The sequence below is a fragment of the Myotis nattereri genome, assembly GCF_964212035.1.
Source record: "Myotis nattereri genome assembly, chromosome: 3".
Lineage (NCBI taxonomy): Eukaryota > Metazoa > Chordata > Mammalia > Chiroptera > Vespertilionidae > Myotis > Myotis nattereri.
Window position 1 is genome coordinate 203600969 of NC_138077.1, and position 26639 is coordinate 203627607.

At 58.4% G+C, this 26639-nt stretch overlaps 1 protein-coding gene across 1 annotated transcript in view; it reads left to right on the forward strand.

The window, feature by feature from the left end:
- Positions 1-26639, forward strand: part of HSPG2 (heparan sulfate proteoglycan 2) — a gene marked incomplete at its 5' end in the record, with an annotated part of 99366 nt that overhangs the window by 68659 nt on the left and 4068 nt on the right. The window contains 48 exons of the mRNA XM_081086921.1: positions 2359-2459; positions 2558-2738; positions 3530-3655; positions 3789-3941; positions 4019-4161; positions 4438-4573; positions 4660-4808; positions 5004-5154; positions 5728-5879; positions 5965-6112; positions 6566-6717; positions 6909-7044; positions 7138-7289; positions 7997-8132; positions 8284-8435; positions 8840-8978; positions 9075-9226; positions 10038-10173; positions 10277-10428; positions 10671-10809; positions 11368-11519; positions 11717-11864; positions 12910-13061; positions 13443-13584; positions 13903-14054; positions 14426-14570; positions 14681-14821; positions 15128-15262; positions 15506-15687; positions 16157-16352; positions 16589-16768; positions 17062-17322; positions 18392-18596; positions 19128-19225; positions 20203-20469; positions 21144-21253; positions 21456-21603; positions 21684-21800; positions 22456-22567; positions 23273-23417; positions 23504-23603; positions 23733-23842; positions 23963-24071; positions 24602-24700; positions 25096-25317; positions 25600-25844; positions 26202-26373; positions 26468-26590. Coding sequence (XP_080943047.1) covers positions 2359-2459; positions 2558-2738; positions 3530-3655; positions 3789-3941; positions 4019-4161; positions 4438-4573; positions 4660-4808; positions 5004-5154; positions 5728-5879; positions 5965-6112; positions 6566-6717; positions 6909-7044; positions 7138-7289; positions 7997-8132; positions 8284-8435; positions 8840-8978; positions 9075-9226; positions 10038-10173; positions 10277-10428; positions 10671-10809; positions 11368-11519; positions 11717-11864; positions 12910-13061; positions 13443-13584; positions 13903-14054; positions 14426-14570; positions 14681-14821; positions 15128-15262; positions 15506-15687; positions 16157-16352; positions 16589-16768; positions 17062-17322; positions 18392-18596; positions 19128-19225; positions 20203-20469; positions 21144-21253; positions 21456-21603; positions 21684-21800; positions 22456-22567; positions 23273-23417; positions 23504-23603; positions 23733-23842; positions 23963-24071; positions 24602-24700; positions 25096-25317; positions 25600-25844; positions 26202-26373; positions 26468-26590 — 7254 coding nt within the window. The remainder of the gene's footprint in view (positions 1-2358; positions 2460-2557; positions 2739-3529; positions 3656-3788; positions 3942-4018; positions 4162-4437; positions 4574-4659; positions 4809-5003; positions 5155-5727; positions 5880-5964; positions 6113-6565; positions 6718-6908; positions 7045-7137; positions 7290-7996; positions 8133-8283; positions 8436-8839; positions 8979-9074; positions 9227-10037; positions 10174-10276; positions 10429-10670; positions 10810-11367; positions 11520-11716; positions 11865-12909; positions 13062-13442; positions 13585-13902; positions 14055-14425; positions 14571-14680; positions 14822-15127; positions 15263-15505; positions 15688-16156; positions 16353-16588; positions 16769-17061; positions 17323-18391; positions 18597-19127; positions 19226-20202; positions 20470-21143; positions 21254-21455; positions 21604-21683; positions 21801-22455; positions 22568-23272; positions 23418-23503; positions 23604-23732; positions 23843-23962; positions 24072-24601; positions 24701-25095; positions 25318-25599; positions 25845-26201; positions 26374-26467; positions 26591-26639) is intronic.

Below are 26639 nucleotides of genomic sequence, written 5' to 3' on the forward strand. Positions count from 1 at the left end.
TCCAGCAGCAGGCAAATGGGGTGCCATTTACTGCGATGAGAGAGGCTCGATAGGAGGGTTCTTCATTTGGGCTCCCCCAAAAGCAGAGTCTGAGACAATGATTTGCATGTTAGTAGTTTATTTAGTAGATGGATAAAGACAGGGAAGAGAAGGCAGCCAGCAACAGGTGTGTTATTGAGCAAGTTACCACTGTGAGCAGTTTTTTAATGCAGCCAAGGGAACTCTGGGAAGCGCTAGGGTCTCAACCTGTGGGTCACGACCCCTTTGGGGGTCAAACAACCCTTTCACAGGGGTCGCCTAAGATCATTGGAAAACACATATATAATTACATATTGTTTTTGTGATTACTCACTATGCTTTAATTATGTTCAATTTGTAACAATGAAATTGGGGATGAACACAACATGAGGAACTGTACTAAAGGGTCGCGGCATTAGGAAGGTTGAGAACCACTGCTCTAGGGTAAAGCATGCACCTAGGAGTCACCCCACCCCAGGATCGAGGGTGCTGGGGTCTGTACCTACCAGCTCCTATCAGCCATCAGCTGGGGCCTGTTGTAGGAGCACCAGTTCCCTTGCATTCTGCCCCCCTCCTGGGCAGGCACGGTGGTCTCTGGTGACCTGAGAAAACCCTTGTGCGAAGAAGTGCAGTGGCTGGCAGCAGTCAGACCTGGTGGCACTGAAGGAACAGGGTGAGGGGACTGGGCAGGGCACTGGCAGCACCTGCTACAAACAAGCCAGGGGGAACCCCAAGTTTGAGATGTTGGGGAAACATCTAAGTAGGTACATCCGGCAGGCATTGGGTATGTGAGCCTGCAACTCAGGAAGGAGGCCCCAGCCAGAGAAATGAATTTGGGGGGTGTTGGCATAGGGGTGAGATATATAGATATATAGATATATAGATACCTATATATATATAGATATATAGATACCTATCTATATATCTATATATATATCTATATATATATATATATATATATATATATATATATATTTTTTTTTTTTTAATCTTTACCCGAGATATTTTTCCATTGATTCTTAGACAGAGTGGAAGGGAGAGGGAGAAACACAGAGAGAGAAACATGGATGTTTGAGAGACACATCAGTTGGTTGCCTCCTGCACGCACCTCGATCGGGGCTGGGGATCAAGCCTGCAAACGAGGTACATGCCCTTGACCAGAATCAAACCTGGGACCCTTCAGTCTTCAGACCAGTGCTCTATCCACTGAGCCCAACTGGCTAGGGCTAGGGGTGGTGTTTAAAGCTATGGGACAGGGTGAAATTACCAGGGAGAGTGTGGCTTGAGGACAGAGCCACAAGGAGCTCCAACCTCAGCATGGCAAGTTGGAGAGTCTCTTTTACAGCAAGAGACTGGAGCAGGTGAGGCCAGTGAGCTAGGGGGAGGCGGGGAGGCGGGGAGGTGCGTGTTGGAAGCCCAGAGGGGTGAAGGCTTCCAGGAGGGGGCGCTCGGCCTCGCCATATGCCCGGAGGAAGTGAGATGTGGCAGAGAAATAACCCGATGAGCATGCTTTGACAAAAGCTGTTTTCAGTGGAGCAAAGGGGTAGAACTAGATTCGAGTGAGGCAGAGAATGGATGGGAAGGCAACGAGCATAGACAGTTCCTTCGAGTCTTGGCTCTACAGGGAGACCAAGAAATGGGGTGTTAGCTGGGGCGAGTTTGGAGTCAAGGGGGCCTTTCCAGAGACGGGAAATGCTAGAACGCATTTGTCTACGGGGAGGATGATCCAGTGGAGAGGGAGAGGAGAGTGACGCGGCAGAGCGGGCGCGGCAGAGGGAGGAAGTCCCGGGAGGGGCTCCAGCGCCCAGAAAGCAGGGGTTGTGGAGGGAGAGCTCGCTCCTCAGGGACCAGGAAGGAGGGAGGTGGGTAGATTTGGAAAGACAGGAAAATTCCTGTCCAGCAATTTGTTTTCTCCACCAGTGTGAATTGAAGCCATTAGCTACAGAAGAGGAAGGGGGGTTCTGGAGGGTGGAGAGGATGGGAGGAAGTGGGAAATGATTTGGGGAGGATGGGAACTTGAACCAGACCCAGAAGGCCAGTTGGAGTGAAGTGTGAAGTGTTCAGAGCTCATTTGTGGTCTGCGGTCGTGAACTGGAGCCAAGCGGGCTCATGGTGTGACATTCTCCTGTCACAGCCCGCTGCCTGCTCAGTGCCAGCAGAAAAAAGACGATAATGGGGTTCGGATGGATAAGGGTGGAAAGTAGATTCCAGGGGAATGGAATCTACGCTAGACTGGGAAGCAAGTGACACCCAGACAAGATGATGGAGAGAGAGAGAGAAACTGGCCACAGGACAGGGGCCTGGCCGCACACCACTCACGGGGGCCTCCCGTCCCTGCAGAGGCTCCAAGTAAGCCCATCACGGTGACAGTGGAGGAGCAGCGGAGCCAGAGTGTGCGTCCCGGAGCCGATGTCACCTTCATCTGCACAGCCAAGAGCAAGGTGGGCAAGGCATGGAGCGGTCACCGGGGAGACTCTATCTTCTGGGGTCTCCGAGCGCCACCCCTAACCCCCATCCCATCCCCTTGCCCCACCTGCAGTCTCCGGCTTACACTCTGGTGTGGACCCGCCTGCACAATGGGAAACTGCCAGACCGAGCCATGGATTTCAATGGCATCCTGACCATTCGCAATGCCCAGCCAAGTGACGCAGGCACCTACGTATGCACTGGCTCCAACATGTTCGCCATGGACCAGGGCACAGCCACACTGCATGTGCAAGGTATACTGCTCATGCCCATGCCTGCCCCCCCCTCCCACCTCACTCCCCACCCCCGGCCTTCCCCAATGCCCACCAGGACTAGTGTTCAGTTGGCAGTTTCTGAGCATCCATGGTATACCAGGTCCTGGCCTAGACTCGGAAGAAACAGAGCAAAGGAGGTCAAACAGGAGCTCTGCTCTCTTGCACTCCATGTTCTCGGAGGGCGGGGATAAACATGGAACCGACGAACATGCAGGATAGTTACACAGGGTGATGCACGCTGGGTTAGTAATAAATGGTGATAGGAAAGTGAGCGATGATGTGGGAGAAGGGTGAGCTACTCTTCATGGGTGGTCAGGGGGGATCTCCCTGGGGAGGTGGCATCTGAGCTGAGGCCTGAAGGAAGGGAAAGTGTTCAGCTACTTAAAAAGCCGGCAGAGAGTGTTCTTGGCAGAGGAAGCAGCCTGTGCAAAGGTCCCGGAGCAGGAGCATGTTGATGTATGAGGAACGGCATGGCCAATGTGGCTGGAGCTGTGGAGGGGGCGGGGGATGATCAACTTGAAGATGCAGGCAGAGGTGAGTACGTGTAGTACTTGCCGGATCACAGCAGGGAGTTCGGATTTTATTCTAAGAGCAATAGGGAGCCACAGATAGGCCTTAAATTCACAAGTAACAGACCCCATTGATATTTCATAAGCTCCCTCTGCCTGCTCTGTGGACAAATGGCCCTGAGGGGCTGGAGTAGAAGCAAAGAGAGCAGCCTGGAAGCTCAGAAGACACTTCCCCCAACCACATGTTCTTTCTCCCGTCAGCCTCGGGCGCCCCATCTGCCCCCGTGGTGTCTATCCACCCACCACAGCTCACAGTGCAGCCCGGGCAGCTGGCCGAGTTCCGCTGCAGCGCCACGGGGCACCCCACACCCACTCTTGAGTGGACAGGTGAGGCCGTGGCAGGAATGACATTCAGGGCCTGGCTCTCCTGGATGTGGGAGGCCTGGGGCAGCATTCTAGGCTGCCGGGAGGGGGGCAGCAATGCCCGTTCAGCAGGTGCTGACCCACTTCTCCACATCAGGGGGTCCTGGTGGCCAGCTGCCTCAGAAGGCACAAGTCCATGGCGGTATCCTGCGCCTGCCAGCTGTGGAGCCCTCGGACCAAGCCCAGTACCTGTGCTATGCCCGCAGTAGCGCCGGGCAACATGTGGCCAGGGCCATGCTCCATGTGCATGGTGAGGGGACAGGCTGAGGGTGGGCTGGGAGCACATGGGCAGCCCAGAGAGGTGTTCTCACAGGGTTCTGTCTGCAGGGGGCAATGGGCCCAGGGTCCAGGTGAGTCCAGAGAGGACCCAAGTGCACGAAGGCCGCACGGTCAGGCTGTACTGCAGGGCTGCCGGCGTGCCCAGTGCCACCATCACCTGGCGGAAGGAAGGGGGCAGCCTCCCCACACAGGTGAGGAGATCCATCCGGCAGGCCCACAGGCTCAAGAGAGTCCCAGCATTTGCCATCTGCCCCTCCCACCTGTACTTCCTACCCCATCTCTGCCTCTTCAGGCTCTCATCACTTCCAAGATGGTGGCCTGGCTCCATGCCTCTTTGGTGCCCAGCTGGGCTCTAATATTGGCTCTGTGCTTGCCTCTACCTTTCCCCCCTCTGCCTACCCTCGCTGGCTAGCCCTTGCCAGGCTGCCACAGCCACTCAGGCAGCTGACCCTTCTCCTGTGTGGCAGGCCCGGTCCGAGCACACAGACATCGCCACCCTGCTCATCCCAGCCATCACGACCGCAGATGCCGGCTTCTACCTCTGCGTGGCCACCAGCCCCGCTGGCACCGCGCAGGCCCGGATCCAAGTGGTTGTCCTTCCAGGTGCAGGGCCTGTGGGGGCTTGAGGTGTGGGGAGCACCAGCCAGGGCTCTCCTGAGGCCTACTCACTCCTCTGCCTCCACCTGTAGGTGCCAGCCCCCTGCCAGTCAGGATTGAGTCCTCATCATCTTCTGTGACCGAAGGGCAGACATTAGACCTCAACTGTGTGGTGACAGGGCTACCCCAAGCCCAGGTCACATGGTACAAGCGAGGGGGCAGTCTGCCTCCCCACACCCAGGTATGAGCTCCCTGAGCCTGAGGCAGGGGTCCTGGGGTGGTCCTGTGCACATGGAGGCTCCACACAGCCCTGGCACTTTACGCACAGGGGCCAGCCCTTACTCTCCTCCCTCTCCAGCTTCCGGCATGGGGCGGCTCAGTGGTGACCACAGTCCTCTCCCCATCCTCACATAACCTCTGTCCCCACCCGGCCCAGGTGCACGGCTCCCGACTTCGGCTCCCCCAGGTTTCCTCAGCTGATTCTGGAGAATACGTGTGCCGAGTGGAGAACGGATCAGACTCCAAGGAGGCCTCCATCACCATCTCTGTCCTCCACGGCGCCCATTCAGGCCCCAGCAACACCCCAGGTGAGGAGCCAGTGGGCCTGGGCAGAGGCCGAGCCCTGGGACCTCACTGTTCCCAGGGGAGGTGCCTGTGGTCCCTTCAGGGCAAGGGGGGCCACTAGGCAGGCTTTGACCTTCCACTCCCTGCTTGGGGAGCTGAGAGGACTAAGGTGGGGATCAGGTTGGTCCAGCGCACCTGGGGCCATGATGAGGCTATTGTTTTCAGAGCTCGGCAGTAAGCAGCGGAATCAGGGTGGAACAGTGAGTAGGGAATCAGGCTGACGTGGGTTCAAATCCTAGCACTGCCCCTTATCAGCTCTGACCTGGTCATTTTACCTTTTGGGCCTGTTTCCTCCTCTGAAATGAGGACCATACCACCACCATATGCCAGGAAAACAGCAAACACGATAGAAAGGGGCTGTGGCGTAGCCTGCATCTTTTGGCCTAGGGGCTGTGGGCAAATGGACCTTGAACTCTTGAGTTGGCGGTTGGGAGGGAAAGAGGCCTGGCTGGCCATGCTGAGGAGCAGGTCCCAGCCCCAGACGGGTCTCCCATCTGACCAGCCTCTCTGTGCCCCAGCTCCTGGTGGGTCCCCAGCTCGGGGCAGTACCCAGCCCATCCGCATCGAGTCCGAGTCCTCCCACGTGGCTGAAGGGCAGAACCTGGATCTGAACTGCGTGGTGCCCGGGCAGGCCCACGCCCAGGTCACATGGCACAGGCGTGGGGACAGCCTCCCCGCCCGGCACCAGGTACAGCAGCCCCCAGGGCCAGCCTGCTGGAGGGCCTGGATTGGGCCGCTCTGGCTCCCTCCCAACCCTCCCTGTTTGCATTCAGACGCACGGCTCGCTGCTGCGGCTGTACCAGGTGTCCCCAGCAGACTCCGGCGAGTACGTGTGCCGTGTCGTCCTTGGCTCTGGGCCCTTGGAGACCTCTGTCCTCGTCACTATCAAGGCCTCGGACTCCAGCACTGGCTCCCTTCCGGGTGAGTGGCTGCCGATGTCAGGGCAAGCTGGAGGAGGTCGAGAGCCTCCCAAGGTGCTGAGTCCGAGGGACTCCTGTTGTGACTCGGGGCAGGAGGCTCATGTTGGAGCTGGCCGCGGCCTGGCCCAGGCAGACTCCACTTCTCTGAGTTACCCACCATCTTTCCATCACTCTTTGGCCACATCACTCCTCATGTTTCTGCTGCTGCCTCCTCATCCTCTCTCCCAGCCTCAACCACCTTCACCCTCCCACTTCCTCACTCCACTCTGCAAGGCTCTGCCTGTGCCCCGGCCCTTCCCCCAGGGTTGCTTAGCTGAGGACATCAAGCCCAGGCCACCTACCCCCCAAACACGGGCCTGGCCTCAGAAGACAAGGCCGAGCTGGCTCCAGGGTGGACAGCTCTTGCCCTCTCTTCTGGTAGCATCTACTACTACCCTCACCCCTCTCCCCACAGCCCCAGGACCCGTCCCTCCTGTCAGGATTGAGTCCTCATCCTCCACAGTGGCCGAGGGGCAAACCCTGGACCTGAGCTGTGTGGTGGCAGGGCAGGCCCATGCCCCGGTCACGTGGTACAAGCGTGGCGGCAGCCTCCCTGCCCGGCACCAGGTACATAACAGCAGCAGGAAGGTGGGAGGGGGTCAGCTGGGCTGAGCCATGGACAGTTGGGTGGCAGGCATCCTGGCCTCTGAGCTGAGGGGCTGGCAGTTCCCAGCTCAGAGGAACGGGGAAAGGGTGGGCAGGGGGGCATCTGCTGGGCCCTGGGAAGCCCTCCTCACAGCCCTGCCCATGCTGCCCAGGTCCGCGGCTCCCGCCTCTACATCTTCCAGGCGTCACCAGCTGACGCAGGCGAGTACGTTTGCCGGGCCAACAATGGTGTGGAGGCCTCCATCACAGTCGCAGTAACCGGCACCCAGGGGGCCAACTTTGCTTACCGTGAGTAGGGCCACCAGGCTGGGCTGGGACAGAGAAAGGGAATAGACGGGCAGCTGCAGAGAACTGGAGTGACCCACGGACCTTCTCCCCCAGCTCCTGTTGGCACCCAGCCCATCCGTATCGAGTCCTCCTCCTCCCACGTGGCTGAAGGGCAGACCCTGGACCTGAACTGCGTGGTGCCCGGGCAGGCCCACGCCCAGGTCACATGGCATAAGCGCGGGGGCAGCCTCCCTGCCCGGCACCAGGTATAGGACTTGAGAATGGATGGGCCAATGAGGAGACAGGAGGGAGGCCCCTGGGTGGTGAGGGCCGGGGGCTCCTCTGAGACCGGGAAAGCCGTGGGCCCCATTGCGCAGGTGTAGAGTGCAGGGATAGAGCCCAGACTCTTGGACCTCAGCGTGAATGCTGCTTCCACCGCTTACTAGCTTGTGACCTTGGGCTTGTTACTTAACCTCTCTGTGCCATAGTTTCAGCCCCTGTTAAATGGTAATAGCCCCTACCTTACACAGTTGTCTTAGGATGGAGTGAATTAATGTTTATGCAAAGTGCTCAGAGCACTGGCACACAGAGAGTGTTTTTACTGTAATTCCATTAGCTGTTATTATTCATGTATTTTATAGAATTTAGGATGCCATTGATTGCAAGATGCGCCATTATTTTATGTGTCTCTAAGGGAAAAAAAGCTGCCATTTAGCTGTAAGATTATTCACTGTAAAAGACGCATCGGGACATCAGCGACGTCAGAAAGTATGTCCCAGAATTGATGGGATGTGGTATTGGTGCTTGTCCAGTTCACCATGGCTCCTCCTGGTCACCCTGGGATGAGACCTCTCTTCCCCACCCCTAAGCAGGATGGAGCTGATGGCCAGGCCTCAGGGGTCAGAGAGAGAGGCATGTTTTAGTGCAGGGGTCTCACTGAGCCCCCCGCTGACCTCACCTCCGTTTCCGCCAGACCCACGGCTCACAGCTGAGACTACACCAGGTGTCCCCAGCTGACTCGGGCGAGTATGTGTGCCGTGTGGTGGGGGGCCCGGTGCCCCTGGAGGCCTCTGTCCGGGTCACCATTGAGTCTGTGAGCTCTGTGCCTGGTGAGTGGTACTGTGTGGGGGTGGTGGGGGGAGCGGGAGGGCTGGAACGGAAAGGCTACGGCCCAGCCAATGGAGACTTCCCCTCCCTTCACTCACCACACTTGCTCCTCCCGTTCCAGCCAGGGATTGACCCTCTGCTCTCTGTCCCCAGCGCTTGGAGTCACCCTCCCAATCCGGATTGAGTCCTCCTCCTCACACGTGGCAGAAGGGCAGAACCTGGATCTGAACTGCCTGGTCACTGGGCAGGCCCACGCCCAGATCACGTGGCACAAGCGTGGGGGCAGCCTTCCTGCCCGGCACCAGGTAGGAGGCAGGGAGCTACTAAGCGGCCTGAAGGACCCTTGTGACTACAGAATAAGGACCATAGTCTTTGAATTCAGGCACATTCAAGTGCAGATGCTGCTCTCTGCCTCTGGCCTGCTGTGTAACTTTAGGCCAATCGTTTGACTTCCCGATCCTCACACTGACTACTTCACCTCCCTGTAGCACATCAGCAGATGCTGGTCCCCCTCTTCTTCCTGCGGGACCCAGTCCTCACACTGGGACAGGGAATTGAACAGTCATGAATGGAGATTCTCCCTGGAAGAGCTTCCCTCAAGCTGGGGGCGGAGGGGTGGGGGGTAGGGGGGGGAGCAGGCTGGGAGGGAGCAGGAACCTGGCTGCGAGCCCCAGTGCCCAGCTCTGAGCCTGCCTCCTCCTGTCCTCAGGTGCATGGTTCCAGGCTGTGGCTGCCCCAGGTGACTCCAGCCGACTCTGGAGAATACGTCTGCCGTGTGGCCAGCAGCTCGGGCCCCCAGGAAGCCTCAGTCCTCGTCACCATCCAGCAGCGCCTTAGTCCCTCCCACAGTGAGTACCTCAGGGGTCATGGAAAGTGGTGTGCAGCCGCTAGGGCCTCTCCACCCTCAGCGGCTCCACACCCTGCCTCCCGTCCCCCCCTCCCAGCCCAGAGTGTGGTGTACCCCGTCCGCATCGAGTCCTCCTCGTCCTCCCTGGCCCATGGACATACCCTGGACCTCAACTGCCTGGTGGCCAGCCAAGCCCCCCACACCATCACCTGGTACAAGCGTGGAGGCAGCCTACCCAGACGGCACCAGGTACCAACCAGCGGGCAGGGAGGGCAAAAGCTGAGCGCACTGGCCCTGATGGGAATCAGGAGGGGCTCTCAGCACCTCCTCTGTGCTCGTTTAGTCATTCAACAAACACCGGCTGTTCTTGCTGTGTGGGCCCTCGACCAGTGTTGAGGATATGGAGATAAGCCCCTCTGACCTCAGTTGAATCCCATGTTTTAGCAGAACATTCTATGAGTCACTCACTCCACTTCCCTGAGAACTTGCTCCAGGCCAAGTCCTGTACCTGGCGCTAAGGAAGGAGACAGGTGCCTGCCCTCAGGGAGCTCACAGGCTACAGGGTGAGGCAAATGTGCCAGCTGACAGCAGTGTAACCGGAGCCACAGCAGGGCGCTCTGGAGTCACTAGGATGGGCCTCAGCAGAACAGTACAAAGGCTAGAGCAGGGGTGGGCAAACTTTTTGACTCGAGGGCCACAATGGGTTCTTAAACTGGACCGGAGGGCCGGAACAAAAGCATGGATGGAGTGTTTGTGTGAACTAACATAAATTCAAAGTAAACATCATTACATAAAAGGGTACGGTCTTTTTTTTCAATAGTTTTATTCATTTCAAACGGGCCGGATCTGGCCCGCGGGCCGTAGTTTGCCCACGGCTGGGCTAGAGGCACTGTGCTCCCCGCCCAGAGCCTCAGGAAGGCGGCTGAGGGAGCTCTGAAGGAGGCTGGCTGAGGGCTGGCCCCAGGCAAGGCAGGGGTGCTCCCAGAGTCCAGGCCCGGCAGCAGCAGTGCCCAAGACATGGAGATGCTGCTCTCACCCACTGACACTTGCTCCCCTTCAGATCGTGGGCTCCCGGCTACGGATCCCCGAGGTGACGCCAGCCGACTCAGGCGAGTACGTGTGTCATGTCAGTAACGGCGCCAGCTCCCAGGAAACCTCGCTGATCGTCACCATCCAGGGCAGCAGCTCCTCCCATGGTGAGAACACACAGGCAGGGGGTCCAGGAAGTGGGGGCAGGGGGAGGTTTCTGGCACCGTCAGTGTTGGCTGACTGGCTACATCTGACCCTCTCTGTCCCCAGTGCCCAGTGTCTCCCCACCAATCAGGATCGAGTCCTCATCCCCCACAGTGGTCGAAGGGCAGACCTTGGATCTGAACTGTGTGGTCGCTGGGCAGCCCCAGGCCATTATCACGTGGTACAAGCGTGGGGGCCACCTTCCTGCCCGACACCAGGTACAGAGTGGAACGTGGCCGAGGGGGTGGAACCTCGCCTCCTGGGTGGGCGCATGGACGGCCGTGGGGCAAAGACCCCGAAGCATTAGCTGGCAATCCTGGGGCAGTCCTCCCTGCTGCCCGGGTAGACAGAGGGTCGCCTCAGAGGTCTGACGAGGGAGGCCTGGGAAGAGGCCTGGCCCAGTCCGTGACCCTTTGGCCCCTCCACTTCCTCTCTCCCTCCTTCCCCATCTACCCTCCAGGCCCATGGCTCCCTCCTGCGGCTGTATCAGATGTCCGTGGCCGACTCGGGCGAGTACGTGTGCCGGGCGAACAACAACATCGATGCCCGGGAGGCTTCCATCAGGGTCTCCGTCTCCCCCAATGCTGGCAACCCCTCCGGTGAGTCTGATGAAGACCCTGGAAGGGGCCAGGAGGCACAGGTTACAGGGCCCTGGGGAGGACGGGCCCTGCAGAAAGACGCCTGGGTTTGAATCCGGCCCGTACCACGAAGGGACTTGCGTGAGTTACTCTCCTCCCCCAGCCTGTTTCCTCCGCAGTGAAATGGGCATATTGCTATGCCGGCCTCGTAGAGCTGTCTCAAACGGTGCTGCCAGCCACATGTGGCAATTAAATTCTTTAAAATGTCAAATGTCTAGCCTACATGTCAAGTGCTTGGTGGCCACATGAGTATAGCTAGTAGCCACTGTATTGGGCAGTGCAGGTAATAGGACATTTCTGTCATCGAAGAAAGTTTATGAATTTTGTGAGGACTGAATGAGTTAACATCCGGAAAGTGCTTAGAGCATGCCCGGCACACTGTAAGTGCTTAGTAAGTGTAAACTGTATCATTATTACCTTGGGGGTGGGAGCTTCTATGGCTGAGGTGTGTCTATCAACCCAGCTGTTCCCCAGTCTGTCTGTGCCCAAAGCCCCGACTTGGTGTTTCTGTGCCCCCAGCCCCTGCTGGTGCCGTGCCCATCAGAATTGAGTCATCATCTTCACACGTGGCCGAAGGGCAGACCCTGGATCTGAACTGTGTGGTCCCTGGACAGGCCCACGCCCAGGTCACGTGGCACAAGCGTGGGGGCAGCCTCCCAGCTCACCACCAGGTACGGGAGTTTGTGGGCAGGAAATGGTGGGAGGGCTGCTGGGTGTGGAGGCCCTGGATCGGGGTCTGCTCCCTAAGATCTGCCCAGCAAGTAGGCCTGGGAGAGCCTGTGGGATGCAGTTGCCTCCCTGGCACCATCCTTCAAGGGTTCCGATGGCCATGTCTGCTCCTCTGTCCCCCTGTCCTGTCCCTGCTCAGGCTCACGGCTCACGGCTGCGGCTGTACCAGTTGTCCCCCGCGGACTCCGGCGAGTACATGTGCCGCGTGGTGAGCAGCTCTGGCTCCCTGGAGGCCTCGATCATGGTCACCGTTGAGGCCTCTGGCTCCAGTGCTGTTCCTGTCTCTGGTAAGAGTCCCTACAGTGGTGCCAGGAGGCTAGAAAAGGGGGTGGGGGGGACCTGCAGGCAGAGGTCAAGTGGGGTGCAGCTCTGGGGCCCTGGAGCAGAGACTTTGGAGCCTGGCATATGTGGGCCTGGGTCCCAGCTCCTCTGTCCACACCCTGAGATGTTACACAGTCCTCTCCTCTCTGCGTTTCACTTTCCTCATCTGTAAAGTGGAGACAGTCGAGCTCTTGCAACAATTACCTGAGTTCCCTAAAGACTGGCAGCGCACCTGTAGGGAACGCAGGGGGCATGTGAGGGTGTTTTGAGGTGACACCCTAATAGACATCTTCTATATTAATAGTGGTATATTAGGGGGAAAACAGCAGCACATCAAACCTGTAATGATTTCATGGAAATTATTGCCTGTCACGGAGCTAAGTATGAAAGGGTTTTTTAAAATGAATCAATCAAAAGGAAAATGTAACACAGGGGAACATGTGGCTGTGGCAGACATCATGATAACAGTACATGAGTTGCTGAGTAATAGACATGATACAGCATAAATAATGTTATATTTACACAGATTAACTCATTTCATCCTTACAGTGATGCGTGGAGGTAGGTATGCTTGCTCTCTCCGTTTTACGGATGGGGAAACTGAGGCACAGAGAAGTGAAGTACCTTTCCTAAGGTCACAGAACTCATGGCAGAGCTGGGTTTTGAACCCAGGCAGTCTGGCCACAGAGTCTGAGTTCTTAGCCACACATGACTCATGTTTAGGAAACATCAGTGATTTGTGGGGAGGTGCCTGGCCCTGAGCCCTGAGCCCCAAGTCCTGGCTGTCAGTGAAGCACAGGAGGAGGAGGTGGACCGGTGTCTGGGGCGGGGCTGGGAAAATGAGGCACCTCTACCCACTAGACTAGCCTAGCTGCCCCCGGCCTCGGGAGGATGGGGAAGGGGGAATCCCTATGGTCTCTGGTCTGAACATCTGGGAAACCGAGGCTGGGACTAGGGCATGGGTGTAAGGGGGGTGCAGTCCCAGTTCACTGACCTCTACTTGTGCCCCAGCCCCAGGCAGAGTCCCACCCATTCGAATTGAAACCTCCTCCTCCCACGTGGCTGAAGGGCAGACCCTGGATCTGAAATGTGTGGTGCCTGGGCAGCCCCACGCCCAGGTCACATGGCACAGGCGAGGGAGCAGCCTTCCCGCCGGGCACCAGGTAAGGGGGCTGGAGAAAGCGGGGGGTGGCACTCCCCACCCCACCCCCTGCTCAGGCAATCCTGCCGGAATCCAGCCCGGAGGGAAGGTGGCCCCAAGATCGCTGGGTGTCAGGAGGTCAAGAACCCTGCGTGCCACTCCTGGCCCCCCAGCACCTTGATGGGAATTAAAAGAGGGCAGCTCTTACTCCTCCTCCCAGAAAAAATGTCATAATAAACATACTCTACAATGTCTGATGTCAAAGGGGGTTGCCTTTGGCAGGATGCGGCCTGTATAACTGCATATGGCAGTCCTGGGGTGCAGGTTCCAGAGGACTTGGATGTCTGAAGGCCTTGGCCACTGGCCCCCAGCTCACCCCCACTCTCACCCCAACCTCGGCCAGGTCCATGGCCCCCTGCTGAGGCTGAACCAGGTGTCCCCAGCTGACTCTGGCGAGTACTCCTGTCAAGTGACCAGCGGCTCAGACATCCTGGGGACTTCTGTCCAGGTCACAATTCAGGCCTCCAGCCCAGACCCCATTCCCGGTGAGTGACCCGAGCAGTGGGCGATGGTGGGGCACTGGCCAGTAGGGGCCCCTTTCTGGCCTTGCTCCTCCCTCCTCTCCCAGCAGGGCTCTGGCTCAGGGCTCCCTGGAGGTCCTCCAGCTGCTCCCCAGCCACCGGGGTCTAACGCTGAGTCTCACCATGGCATCTTGGCCCCCAGGGAATGGAGACCCCTCTTAGGTCAATGGCGCACAGCCATGGCAGTCACTGTGCCTCCAGGAGGACCAGTTGGCATTCACTTTAGGTCCCTGCCTTCACCCTAGGAGCCTGGCCTTTCTCACTCACCCATTGTGCCCACAGCCCCAGGACTGGCCCAGCCCATCTACATCGAGGCCTCCTCCTCCCGTGTGGCTGAAGGACAGACCCTGGACCTGAACTGTGTGGTTCCCGGGCAGGCCCACGCCCAGGTCACATGGTACAAGCGTGGGGGCAGCCTCCCCGCCCAGCACCAGGTATAGGGACCAGGGTAGGGTGGTCCCAGGCAGGCAGGGTTTGACCTGCAGTTGCCTTCTGCACCCCAAACCTCAAGCAAACCCTGGCCAGTGTGAGCGCCCCAGGGGAGAAAGTACTTTTGGGGGGAAGAGTTCACCAGTGTCGACACCCAGTTTTTTTCCTGGCTCTGCTGCTGAGCTGTTTCCTGAGCCAGTTTCCTCCTCTGTAACGTGGGGGGTTGGACATGTAGGACTCTGTGAATGAAGCTCACCTGTATCAGCTGGAGCCCTGGACCCCAAGGGAGAGCTCCCGGGCACGGGCACAGCCAGGCCTGGGGACTTGCCCCGTCCAAGTCTTTGGCCTGATGGCCGCCCCGTCCTCGCTCCGGCAGACCCACGGCTCCCAGCTGCGGCTTCACAACATCTCCCCAGCCGATTCCGGCGAGTACGTCTGCCACGTAGCGGGCGGTGCCGGCCCTGAGCAGGAGGCGTCCTTCACAGTCACTGTCCCACCCCGAGCAGCGGGCTCCTCCTACCGTGAGTGTGGCAGAGGCCGTGGCCGGGGAAAGGGGAGGCTGGAGCTGAGGCAGCGGCGCTGAGCCAACCCAGCCCTGCTGAGCCCGGCCCTCCATGCCCCCACCCCCCAGGCCTTAATAGCCCTGTCATCTCCATCGACCCGCCCAGCAGCACCGTGCAGCAGGGCCAGGATGCCAGCTTCAAGTGCCTCGTTCACGACGGGGCCGCCCCCATCAGCATTGAGTGGAAGTTTCGTAACCAAGAGCTGGAGGGTGAGTTGGGTGAGGTGGGTGGGGCCGGAGGCAGGTATCAGTGTATAGTGATCACCACTGTGGGTGGGCAGAGGCTGAGGATGGCACCAAACTCACTGTGTGACCCTGGGTAAGGCCCTTCCCTTCTGGGGCCTCCGGCCTGGACCCAGGAGTCTGCAAGGACTCTTTCATTTGCCTTCTGTGACCCTGTGAGCTGGACACGCAGGCTGGAGGTGTCAGGGGCGTGGGGCAGAGGTACACCTACTGACAGCACCCAGGCATGGGACACCCTCACTGACCATACCCTCCCCAATGCCAACCCCACAGACAACGTCCAGATCAGCCCCAACGGCTCCATCATCACCATCGTGGGCACCCGGCCCAGCAACCACGGCGCCTACCGCTGCGTGGCCTCCAATGCCTACGGCGTGGCCCAGAGCGTCGTGAACCTCAGCGTCCATGGTGAGGGGCATCGACCCCACGGGCTCTGCCTTCCTGTTTCCGCCCCAATTCCAAGCTCAGAGCCTCCAGGTTTAAATCCTGCCTCTGCCACTGCTTCCCTCTCGGGCACTCTACCTCTCTGAACCTCAGTTTCCACATTGTGCAGTGGGGAGACAAGTACCCACATGGTAGTTCCTGAGAAGGGGTGGTGACAGTGTGACCAACAGAGCCTGCAGGTGGATCAGCGGTTATTCCTCTGGGCAGGGCCGCCTACGGTGTCTGTGCTCCCCGAGGGCCCTGTGCGGGTGAAAGTGGGGAAGGCCATCACCCTGGAATGTGTCAGTGCTGGGGAGCCCCGCTCTTCTGCTCGCTGGACTCGGATCGGCACCCCCACCAACTTGGAGCAGCAGATGTTTGGGTTTGTGGACAGCCACACGATGCTGCAGGTGAGGCGTGGCTTCCCCTGGCCAGAGGCCCGGGCTGCTTTATCTCTGGGTCTGAGGCCCAGTCAGGGCCCATCCTTGAGCAGATGCTTGGAGTGAAGAACGTTGGATGGGCAGTCGGGTGATGAATGGATGGAGAGAGAAAGGGAGGAATGGGAGAGGTGGATAGTGGGTAGATTGGAAGATGGGTGGGAAGAAAAAAGAAGGAAGGAGGGAGGGAGGGAGGGAGGAAAGAAGAGAGGGTAGGGGTTGGATGGGTGGGGAGGTGGGTAGATGGATGAATAGGTGGGCGGTTTGATGGGTGAATGGATAGACGGACCAATAGGATGTCTTGAGTGTTAGCTCTCAAGCAGCCAGTCAAACAGGAAAGCTAAAAACCAAAGGAAGGGTAGAGGAAGGAGGTAAAGCCAAGGCAGAGTGGGGGCTGATGCCAGGGTCCTCTCTCATGGCCAGCCTCCTTGCTTTCTTCCAGATTTCATCAGCTAAACCATCAGACGCGGGTACCTACGTATGCCTCGCTCAAAATGCACTGGGCACGGCACAGAAGCGGGTGGAGGTGATTGTGGACACGGGCAGCGTGACCCCGGGGGCCCCGCAGGTCCAGGTGGAAGAAGTTGAGTTGACTGTGGAAGCCGGACACACGGCCGCCCTGCGCTGCTCAGCCACAGGTGCGGACCGGGGCTGGCGCACGGGGCAGGCAGAGCAGTGGTGCCTGGGCTTGAATTTTAGACACAAGAAATCTGAAGATGGTGTCGCTGCTGCATCTCCTAGTGATGGCTGAGGTGCCCACTTGGTGCCTCCGTGAAGGGGCAGGACCACCCAGGTCTTCTCCTCACCATCCCTACTCCCAGCTGGACCCTGAGGCAGCCCAGTGACCTCGGCTACCTTCTACTCTGCTTCACAGGCAGCCCGAAGCCCACCATCCACTGGTCTAAGCTGCGCTCCCCACTGCCCTGGCAGCACAGGCTGGAAGGTGACACACTGATCATCCCCCGGGTAGCCCAGCAGGACTCCGGCCAGTACATCTGCAACGCCACCAGCCCTGCCGGACATGCGGAGGCCACCATCCTCCTGCATGTGGAGAGTAAGGCACTCACCCGCCCTCCTTGGGCCACTGTCTGTACCGCAGGCAGGTCTGAGCCCCGCCCCCCCACCAGGCTACACCCTGGATGGAACCCCATCCGGCAGGTCCCATGCACCTCGGCCCCCCAGAGCCTCCTCTCGCCTAAAGCCCACATTCCCTCCTGGGACCTTTGGTTCCCTTATTCCCAGTCCTTGGGGCTCACCATTCAGTGTCCTTGGTTCTTTGGCAAGTCTCCTGCTCCCATCTGACCTCTGTTCTTCCCCTCTCCCCACCTCTGCGTCCCCTTTCCCCAGGCCCACCGTACGCCACCACGGACCCGGAGCACACTTCGGTGAGGGCAGGGGAGGCGGTGCAGCTCCAGTGCCTGGCTCATGGGACGCCCCCACTCACCTTCCAGTGGAGCCGCGTGGGTGGTAGCCTCCCCGGGAGGGCGACGGCCAGGAACGAGATGCTGCACTTTGAGTCCGTGGCTCCCGAGGACTCAGGCCGCTACCGCTGTCAGGTCACCAACAGGGTGGGCTCGGCAGAGGCCTTCACCCTGGTACATGTTCAAGGTGAGCAGCCTAGCTCAGGCTGGGCAGAACCGGTCAGCTTTCCTCCAGGCCCTTTCCTTACCCAGCAGCTGGCACCTGGGACCCCCACTTAGGACACAAGGACCTCCCTCCATTACCCCACCTGGAAATCCCTCCTCCCCCCTGTTCTCCAAAGCTTGAAGACCCATCACTCAGTTCTCAGCACCTCCGGCTCTCATGGCTGCATCCCTCCACTGCCATTGACCTCGCACTGCCGAGGGCTGTCTACCTAAGTCCTCCGGACTTCACCTACCAGACTGGGGACGCTCAGGGCAGGGCTTGGCCTCCGTCATTTCAGCAGCCCCGGGCTTGTCCACCACAGGACCCAGAACAGGCTCCGTAAATGCTGGCATTGCTGACCGGGCATGTGTGACAGGGCCGCGCCCGCCCCTGGCGTGCCCAGGGTTCCCGTGGATCTCCAAAGAATCCATTCTCGATGGTCTCCTCCATCAGTTACACCAGACCAACAAGTACTGTTGGGCCCCATATTCTAGAAGTGGAAAAGCATGTCGCCCGTTGGTCTAGAGCCTGGGCTACAACGAGCCTGGGTTCAGTGGGCAGCTCGGTCACTTGGTGGTCAGACATGGCTACGTTGTCTCATACCTCAGTTTCTTTGTCTGTAAAGATGGGAGAACAATGCCAGCACATAGGCTGACTAAGAGAGATACACATACATGGAGCCGGTGGCACACAGTAGGCACTTAGTAAATGGCGATAATGTGTATCTGCACCTACCCTGCCATCCATCCCCTGCCGGAGGACCCGCGCCTTCACCATGACCATGGATCCTCTTAGGAGAGACGAGAGCTGGTGGAAGCAGAGAGCCCAGCGCCTCACAGGCTCTTACATGGGGTGATTGGGTGACTGCCTGAGCGAGCAAAGGAATGAATGTGCCAATGAAAGGTCTTTTTTCTCTGGTCAGAGAAGCTACCGGGAGAAGAATATTCCCTCAATTTTAGGATGGGGCTCCCTGGGTCCTGGGGAGGCGTCAGGGGTCACACATATACACATACACACACACATACACACACCCTCGTACATGTCTCCACAGGCCCCTCCGGCTCGCTCCCTGCCACCCCCATCCCAGCAGGATCCACACACACCGTTCAGGTCACGCCTCAGCTGGAGACCAAGAGCATAGGGGCCAGTGCGGAGTTCCATTGTGCCGTGCCTAACGACCGAGACACCCAGCTCCGCTGGGTCAAGGAAGGGGGCCAGCTGCCTCCTGGCCACAGTGTGCAGGATGGGGTGCTCCGGTGAGTGGGGATGGGGCAGGACTGAACTTGGGCACCCCGGCCCCAGGTGTCCAGTGGGGCTGTTAGAATACCTGCCTTCTTGCGGCTCCACGTAAAACAATGTCCTTGGGCAAGTCACTCTCTGACCTCAGTGTCCTCAGCTGTACAGTGGGTTATGAGATCAAAATGAAATTATCTAAAGCACTTGACACAGTGCTTAGCATATGGAAGGCCTTTAGTAAAGAGTGGCCCATATTCGTGTTATTATATAGAGGAAAGAGAACGGGCTCTGTGGCCAGATACAGACACATGATCCAGGTTGCAGCTCTACAAATTGGTAACTTTTACCTTGAGTTCTAAACCATAAGGTGTTAATCCAAAATGAGTGTGGTGATGCCACCCTGCCTGCCACCCTGCCCACCTCACATGGTTTCTGGGGAACTGGAAGTGACACTGTGCTGATCTCTGGTGGCTTTGAACTCCCATGCAATTGCAAAGCATTCTCACCAATTGCTTTTATTCACTGATGACTTACTATTTTTTTCTTTATAGAATCCAGAACTTGGACCAGAGCTGCCAAGGGACATATATTTGCCAGGCTTATGGACCATGGGGACAGGCCCAGGCCAGTGCCCAGCTTGTTGTCCAAGGTAAGATGGTGGTGTCAGGCCTCTGCCAAGAGCAGGGGACAGAGATGAGGAACAAAGGGACTGTGTTCCCCAGGAAGCCCCTTAAATGTTATGAATGAAGAGAATGATCCGATTGTATTGTGCTTGTGTCTGGCATAGAGTAAGAGGGTTGACAAATATTGCAAGGGAAGAAGGAAGAAGGGAGATGGGTGGAGTAAGTGGGTGCTCAGACAAACCAATGAAGAATAACATTGGATACACAAGTGAGTAAGGAATAAACAAAAGAGCAGATAGCAAGTGTGTTAATGAGTGAATGCTTCAAAAAGTGAATGAAGGCCCTAGCTAGTTTGGCTCAGTGGAGAGAGTGTTGGCCTGCAGACTGAAGGGTCCCAGGTTCGATTCTGGTCAAGGGCATGTACCTTGGTTGCAGGCACATCCTCAGTAGGGGTTGTGCAGGAGGCAGCTGATCCATGTTTCTAACTCTCTAGCCCTCTCCCTTCCTCTCTGTAAAAAATCAATAAAATATATATATTTTTTGAAAAGTGAATGAAGAAACGAATGAATGCCTAGGGTAGCGGTTCTCAACCTGTGGGTCGCAACCCCTTTGGGCGTCAAACGACCCTTTCACAGGGGTCGCCTAAGACCATCAGAAAAGGGGGAAAGGGAGGCCGGGGGAATGTCAAGGGGGGGCGGAGGAGACATATGTAATACTCTTTGTAATACTTTAAGCAATTAAAATAAAATAAAATAAAAAAGACCATCGGAAAACACATATATAATTACATGTCGTTTTTGTGATTAATCACTATGCTTTAATTATGTTCAATTTGTAACAATGAAATTGGGGTCAGCACAACATGGGAACTGTATTAAAGGGTTGCGGCCTTAGGAAGGTTGAGAACCACTGGCATAGGGCTCCAGTGCTCACCTTTCCCGCACCCTCAGGCCAGGCCTGCAGCAGGTTGGCCTCACGCTGCCTTTGCCTCCTCCTCCCCCAGCCCTGCCCTCGGTGCTCATCAACATCCGGACCTCCGTGCAGACCGTGGTGGTCGGCCATGCTGTGGAGTTCGAGTGCCTGGCCATGGGTGACCCCAAGCCTCAAGTGACATGGAGCAAAGTTGGAGGGCGCCTGCGGCCTGGCGTCATGCAGAGCGGAAGCATCATCAGGATTGCCCGCGTAGAGTTGGCCGACGCTGGACAGTACCGCTGCACTGCTACCAACGCCGCCGGCACCACTCAGTCCCACGTGCTGCTGCTCGTGCAAGGTGAGGGCCAGCAGGGACTCCGTGGGGACTGGAGTGTGGCAGGGGTTTCTCATGCTGCCATCTCCTGTCTTGCCTGCTTGACTCTTCCTTTCCACTCTCCTGGGAAATTTCAGTTTTGTGTATTTAAGAGGCAGGTTTCATACGAGTGGTGGCAGCAGGGGATAAACATGAGTGTTCCTCTGGACCAGGCTGGGACTTGCAGGAAAAGGCTACCCCCAGGGGCATCCAAGGAAAATGGATACGTAGTCCTTACTTACTGGAGCACCTGTTCTGATGAGGGAGACCTACAGCCCAGTCTGAGGGCTGAGACCTGTAAACACCAAAGAGACATAACAGAGAATAAAATAAGGGCCGTGGATGCAGAGCAGGCACAAATCTGTGCTTTCTTCAAAGGCAATTCCTTTTCACCCCAAACCCTATGCTCTGCCCCTAACTTCCTGACCCACACTGCCCTAGTACCTACCCCTTCTCAGGTCCCCAGAGGACTGCGCCATTTTCTGCCCAGGTGTGTTGAAGAGTCTTGGGCTGTGGAGTCAAATGGACCTGTTCCTGGGCCCTGCCTCTGCCCAGTTCCACCTGTGCAACCAGGAATGAACACGTCAGGGCATAGGCTAGGCTCACAAACAATGGCTGTCAATCCCGTTCATGGCCTCTGTCTCCTTCCTCCCTCTTAGCCTTGCCCCTGATCTCAACACCCCCAGAGGTCCGTGTGCCTGCTGGTTCTGCAGCCGCCTTCCCCTGCATGGCCTCTGGCTACCCTACTCCTGACATCAGCTGGAGCAAGGTAAAGGCCTGGCAGGGGACCAGTGGGCATGCCTGAGGGTCCGCGACCAGGTCTTCACCATCTCAGTGCCCCCAGGATCTGGCCCAGACTTGGCACAGAGTGCTCAGGGTTTGAGGATGGGCCTGAGGCAGACATGGGAGACGGGCCCTATGGAGGTGCAGGCTAAGGCCAGGTAGGGTCCAACGTGTGGGTGTGTTTGCAGCTGGATGGGAACCTGCCACCCGGCAGCCGCGTGGAGAACAACATGCTGCTGCTGCCCTCAGTTCAGCCCCAGGACGCAGGCACCTACGTCTGCACTGCCACTAACCGCCAGGGCAAGGTCAAAGCCTTCGCCGACCTGCAGGTACCAGGTAAGACAGTACCCCCGGGATAGCAGGGCCCTGCCCACTGCCTGGTGGGCATCGTCTCTAACTCTGCTCTCTGCCAACAGAGCGGGTGGTGCCCTACTTCACGCAGACCCCCCACTCCTTCCTGCCACTGCCCACCATCAAGGATGCCTACAGAAAGTTTGAGATCAAGATCACCTTCCGGCCTGACTCAGCTGATGGTGAGCAGGAGAGAAGCTGATTTGGGGGGGCCTGGTGTCACTGCCGTCATGTTATGAGCCCTGGTAGCCCCCAGTCCTCCTCACCTCCCTCAGCCCTCCCCTGTCCTGGCGTCCCCAGGCTGCCGGGCCTCCCCTCTGGGCCCTCTCTCACACCTCCTCTCTTCTCCATCCCCACCTCCATGACCTCTCTCATCTCAGTCTCCCCATGGTCCCTCTGCCATCAGTGCATCGACACCCAGCCCTCCTGTCCCACCTTCCTATTCTTATCTCTGCTCCGTCTTCCCTCCTTCTCCCATCTCTCACCCTTTCCTCCTCTCTTCTCTCTCATCTGTCTCCTCCCACCTCTTGCGGGTCTCTGACTTTCACTGTCCAGGCCTCCTCCTCTACTCGGGTGAGTTCTGCCTCCGTCACCTCGTTCAGGTAGACCCTACAGTGTGAGTGAAGCCAATTCAGTGTCTGCCTAGGAGCCGTCAGCAAGGCCTTCTGTTAGGGCACATCCTGAGGTAGTGGGGAGGCTCTGGCTGTGTGGGGTGTCCCAGGGGAGGGACAGCTGTTAGAGTGGAGGGCTCACAAGCATGGGTGGTTCATTCTTGGGCTGGGCAGACAGGGAGCCGGTAACTGGCTGGGAGGCCCTTACATACCTGTGCTCCCCCAGGGATGCTGCTGTACAATGGGCAGAAGCGGATCCCAGGCAGCCCCTCCAACTTGGCCAACAGGCTGCCCGACTTCATCTCCTTCGGCCTCGTGGGTGGGAGGCCTGAGTTCCGGTGAGACCCTCCCCCTCCCCATTTACAGGGGGCGGGGGGGGGGGGGAGGCTAGGGACTAGACTGTAGGGCTTTAGTCAGACATACACGCCCTGGGCTGAGTTATACATGGAGGTTCTGGAGGAAGGAGATGCGGCTGTTACCCTCGGCGACCACTCGATCTGCTGGAGTAGGCACAGTGGAGGAGGAAGCAGCCTGAGACTTGCACAGAAATACTCAGTGATGCTAAGTGCATCCTTAGGAGCTGGCACTGCTGCAGTCCAGGATTCACTCATTCATTCATTCATTCATTCATTCATTCAACAGCTGTTGAACACCTGCTATGTGCCGGGCACTTGTGGGAATGTAGAGTCTAGTTGGGGAAGATCAGCCGTAAACAAAGATGGGAAGAAACAAGGTGATCTCGGAGGAACAGTGAGGCCAGGTGCTAGGCTGCAGGGCCTCAGAACTGGGCAACTAGAACCCTGGGGGCTACTCTGGATAAGTTCCCAAGGCAGGGGTGTGGGGGGAGAGAAGAGCGAGCGAAGGCACAGGGATGGGGCAAGCTGGGAGTGGATAATGGGGTGGGCCACAAGGCAGGGACAGGAACTGGAGCAGGACTGCGGGAAATGGTGAAGTCACCTTTGCCCAGGCTGCGCCCCCTGCCCAGCCCTTCTTACCAACCAGACATCCTCCCTCTCTTGCCCTGGCCCTGCCCCATGGAGTAGGTTTGACGCCGGCTCAGGCATGGCCACCATCCGCCACCCCACACCGCTGGTGCTGGGCCGGTTCCATACCGTGACCCTGCTGCGCAGCCTCACCCAGGGCTCCCTGATTGTAGGCAGCCTGGCCCCAGTCAACGGGACCTCCCAGGTGAGACCCAGCCCATCCCCGTATTCCCAGCCCCAGCCCCACCTCCACCCGGCCTGCTTGCCACTCCTGACCTTCCCACTCCCCAGGGCAAGTTCCAGGGCCTGGATCTGAATGAGGAGCTCTACCTGGGCGGCTACCCTGACTATGGCGCCATCCCCAAAGCGGGGCTGAGCAGCGGCTTCATAGGTGAGCTCCCTCCCCATCTCCCGCCCTGCCCAAGCCTTTCCAATGCCCCTCGGAGCCTGGGAGGGCCCTGCGAAGTGTGGTTGGAATGAGCACCACCACCTTTGTTCATCCACCTGCCCACCCCCCCAGGCTGTGTCCGGGAGTTACAAATCCAGGGCGAGGAGATTGTCTTCCATGACCTCAACCTCACAGCGCATGGCATCTCCCACTGCCCCACCTGTCAGGACCAGCCTTGCCAGGTAACCCCACACCTCACATGCCATCTGGCTGGCCCTGGACACTGCCCTCAGCTGTGGCAGAGCCCTGTGCAGAGCGGGAGGGCCAATATTCTTGGCCTGATGTTTTGGGGTGCCTTACAGAATGGGGGCTGGTGCCAGGACTCGGAGAGCAGCAGCTACCTGTGCATCTGCCCAGCTGGCTTCACCGGGAGCCGCTGTGAGCACTCCCAGGCCCTGCACTGCCACCCAGGTGCGGACCCACTCCCCCTGATCACTGTCACCCTGGGGAACTTACCTGTACCCCTTCATATCCACCTGTACCCCAGCTGCTACATGTACTTACCACACGCTGTCCCTCTTACCCAAGTACTTACCACTCCTCCTAGATACTGATCTCTATCACTGCCACCTAACACTCCCCTGCCTCCCATCTCTGCTACCCAAGTACCTACCCCCATTATGATGCCCAGGTACTCACCTCTCTCCCACCCGTGCAACCCAGGTAATTACCACCTTCCCATCCATTACCAAGGCACTCGCCCCATTAGCGGCCCCCATACCATTGTCCAGGTACAGTCTTTCGAGAACACCACAGAGTCCTCATTCACTTCCCGTCATGCGGTCCCGCTGCCCAGCCTCCTCTGGCCCTTGCTCTAATCCATTCCCCCTCCTTAGTCTGGCCAAGCCCTAGATAGCCGAGGCCCCTGAGATGCAATAGGTAGGGCTTTGGCATCAGGACTATACCCTCAATGTCCTTCTCGTGGCCTGTGTGTCCCCCAGAGGCCTGTGGGCCCGACGCTACCTGTGTAAACAGGCCCGATGGCCGAGGCTACAACTGCCGCTGTCACCTGGGCCGCTCCGGGCCCAGGTGTGAGGAAGGTGAGTAGAGCCCAGCCTGAGACCCCCCAGGGATCCCAGTAAGGATGGGGAAGCTGGACAGGGGCCCTCTGAGGCCATGATGGGTCCTAGAATGGTAAAATGATGCCAGAGCCAGAGGGCCTCAAAGTCACCTGGCCTAGCTTCTGCCCAGTCCCAATCCGTTATGTGAGAGTCCGCAAAGGGACTTGCCCCTCTTACTAGGGATCCTTCCAGCCTGGTCTGCATGCCGGGTGGGCCAGGAGTTTCTGTGCAGCCACAGCTGTTGCCTCACTGATCTCCAGCCTCTGGGACTAGAGAGTGAGGTGGGCAGGGATCCCAGAATAAGGCTGAGTAATGGGACCCCTCCCGGGACTCTGGTGTCCCCACTGTCCCTGGCTGAGCTGTGGCTGCTGCAGGTGTGACCGTGACCACGCCCTCCATGTCGGGCACTGGCTCCTATCTGGTACTGCCCGCCCTCACCAACATGCACCACGAGCTACGCCTGGACATTGAGTTCAAGCCGCTGGCACCCAACGGAATCCTGCTGTTCAGTGGGGGCAAGCGCGAGCCTGTGGAGGACTTCGTGTCCCTGGCGATGGTTGGTGGCCACCTGGAGTTCCGCTACGAGTTGGGGTCAGGTGAGCACTGGACACCAAGTGCAGATGGGCTCTAGGGGCCACGCTCTGTGCCCCCTTGGCTGCCTGTGCCCTGAGGAGGCTCAGAGGAATGAATTCAAAAGTCAGACCAATTGGAGTTCCCTGCTCCTTCACATTCCTTCTGTGTGTGTGACTTCAAGTCCCTAGACCTCTCAGGTTCCTGTGGAACACCAGGACGCTGACGGGAGTTCCCTGTCCCTGTGTGGGGGGGGCAGGGCAGGGCAGGGGCTGTCTGTGTGTCAGCCCTCCCGGCATCCTCCCTAGGGCTGGCTGTTCTGAGGAGCCCAGAGCCACTGGCCCTGGGCCGCTGGCACCGTGTGTCTGCTGAGCGCCTCAACAAGGACGGCAGCCTGCGGGTGGACGGCGGACGCCCTGTGCTGCGCTCCTCCCCGGGCAAGAGCCAAGGCCTCAACCTGCACACCCTCCTCTACCTCGGTGGCGTGGAGCCCTCGGTGCAGCTGTCCCCGGCCACCAACATTAGCACTCCCTTCCGTGGCTGCCTGGGTGAGGTGAGGAGCAGCTTCCAGAGGACAAGGAGGGGAGGGGTGCAAACCAGACTCCCCCACCTGCAGCTAGCTAAGGCCCTTGGGACCAGAAGCTTCACCTGTGAGCCTCAGTTTCCTCCTCTGTAAAATGGGGTAATTACACCTCATTTGGAAGGGTTGTTCTGAGGATTGACTGTACTGATGGAGGTTGATGGCACACAGTAGGTGTTCCTGTTTCTCCCTTTCCTACCCGACAGTCCCCTGTTCCACTCAAATTCCAGTTTGGGTTCCCAGCTACCTCTCTACTGCATTCTCTCTGCTGGTACGCCAATGCCCCACCTCCTGTGTGGCCCGAATCCTTTAGTGTCCTTATGCCCACAGGTGTCAGTGAATGGAAAGCGGCTAGACCTCACCTACAGCTTCCTGGGCAGCCGGGGCATCGGGCAGTGCTATGACAGCTCCCCGTGTGAGCGCCAGCCTTGCCAGAACGGCGCCACGTGCTTTCCTGCTGGCGAGTTTGAGTTTCAGTGTCTGTGTCGAGATGGCTTCAAAGGTGTGTGAGCTGCCCAGGCCCTGGGAGAGGGAGGGGCGTGGGGTGGTCAGCGGCAACTCCAGCTCATGCCACTCACCTCTGCCATGACCCGCAGGAGACCTCTGCGAGCATGAGGAGAACCCCTGCCAGCTCCGTGAGCCCTGTCTGCATGGGGGCACCTGCCAGGGCACCCACTGCCTCTGTCCCCCCGGCTTCTCTGGCCCCCGCTGCCAACAAGGTAACTGCCCCAGCTTCTCTCCATCCCTTTTCGGAGCTCTGGGGCGGGA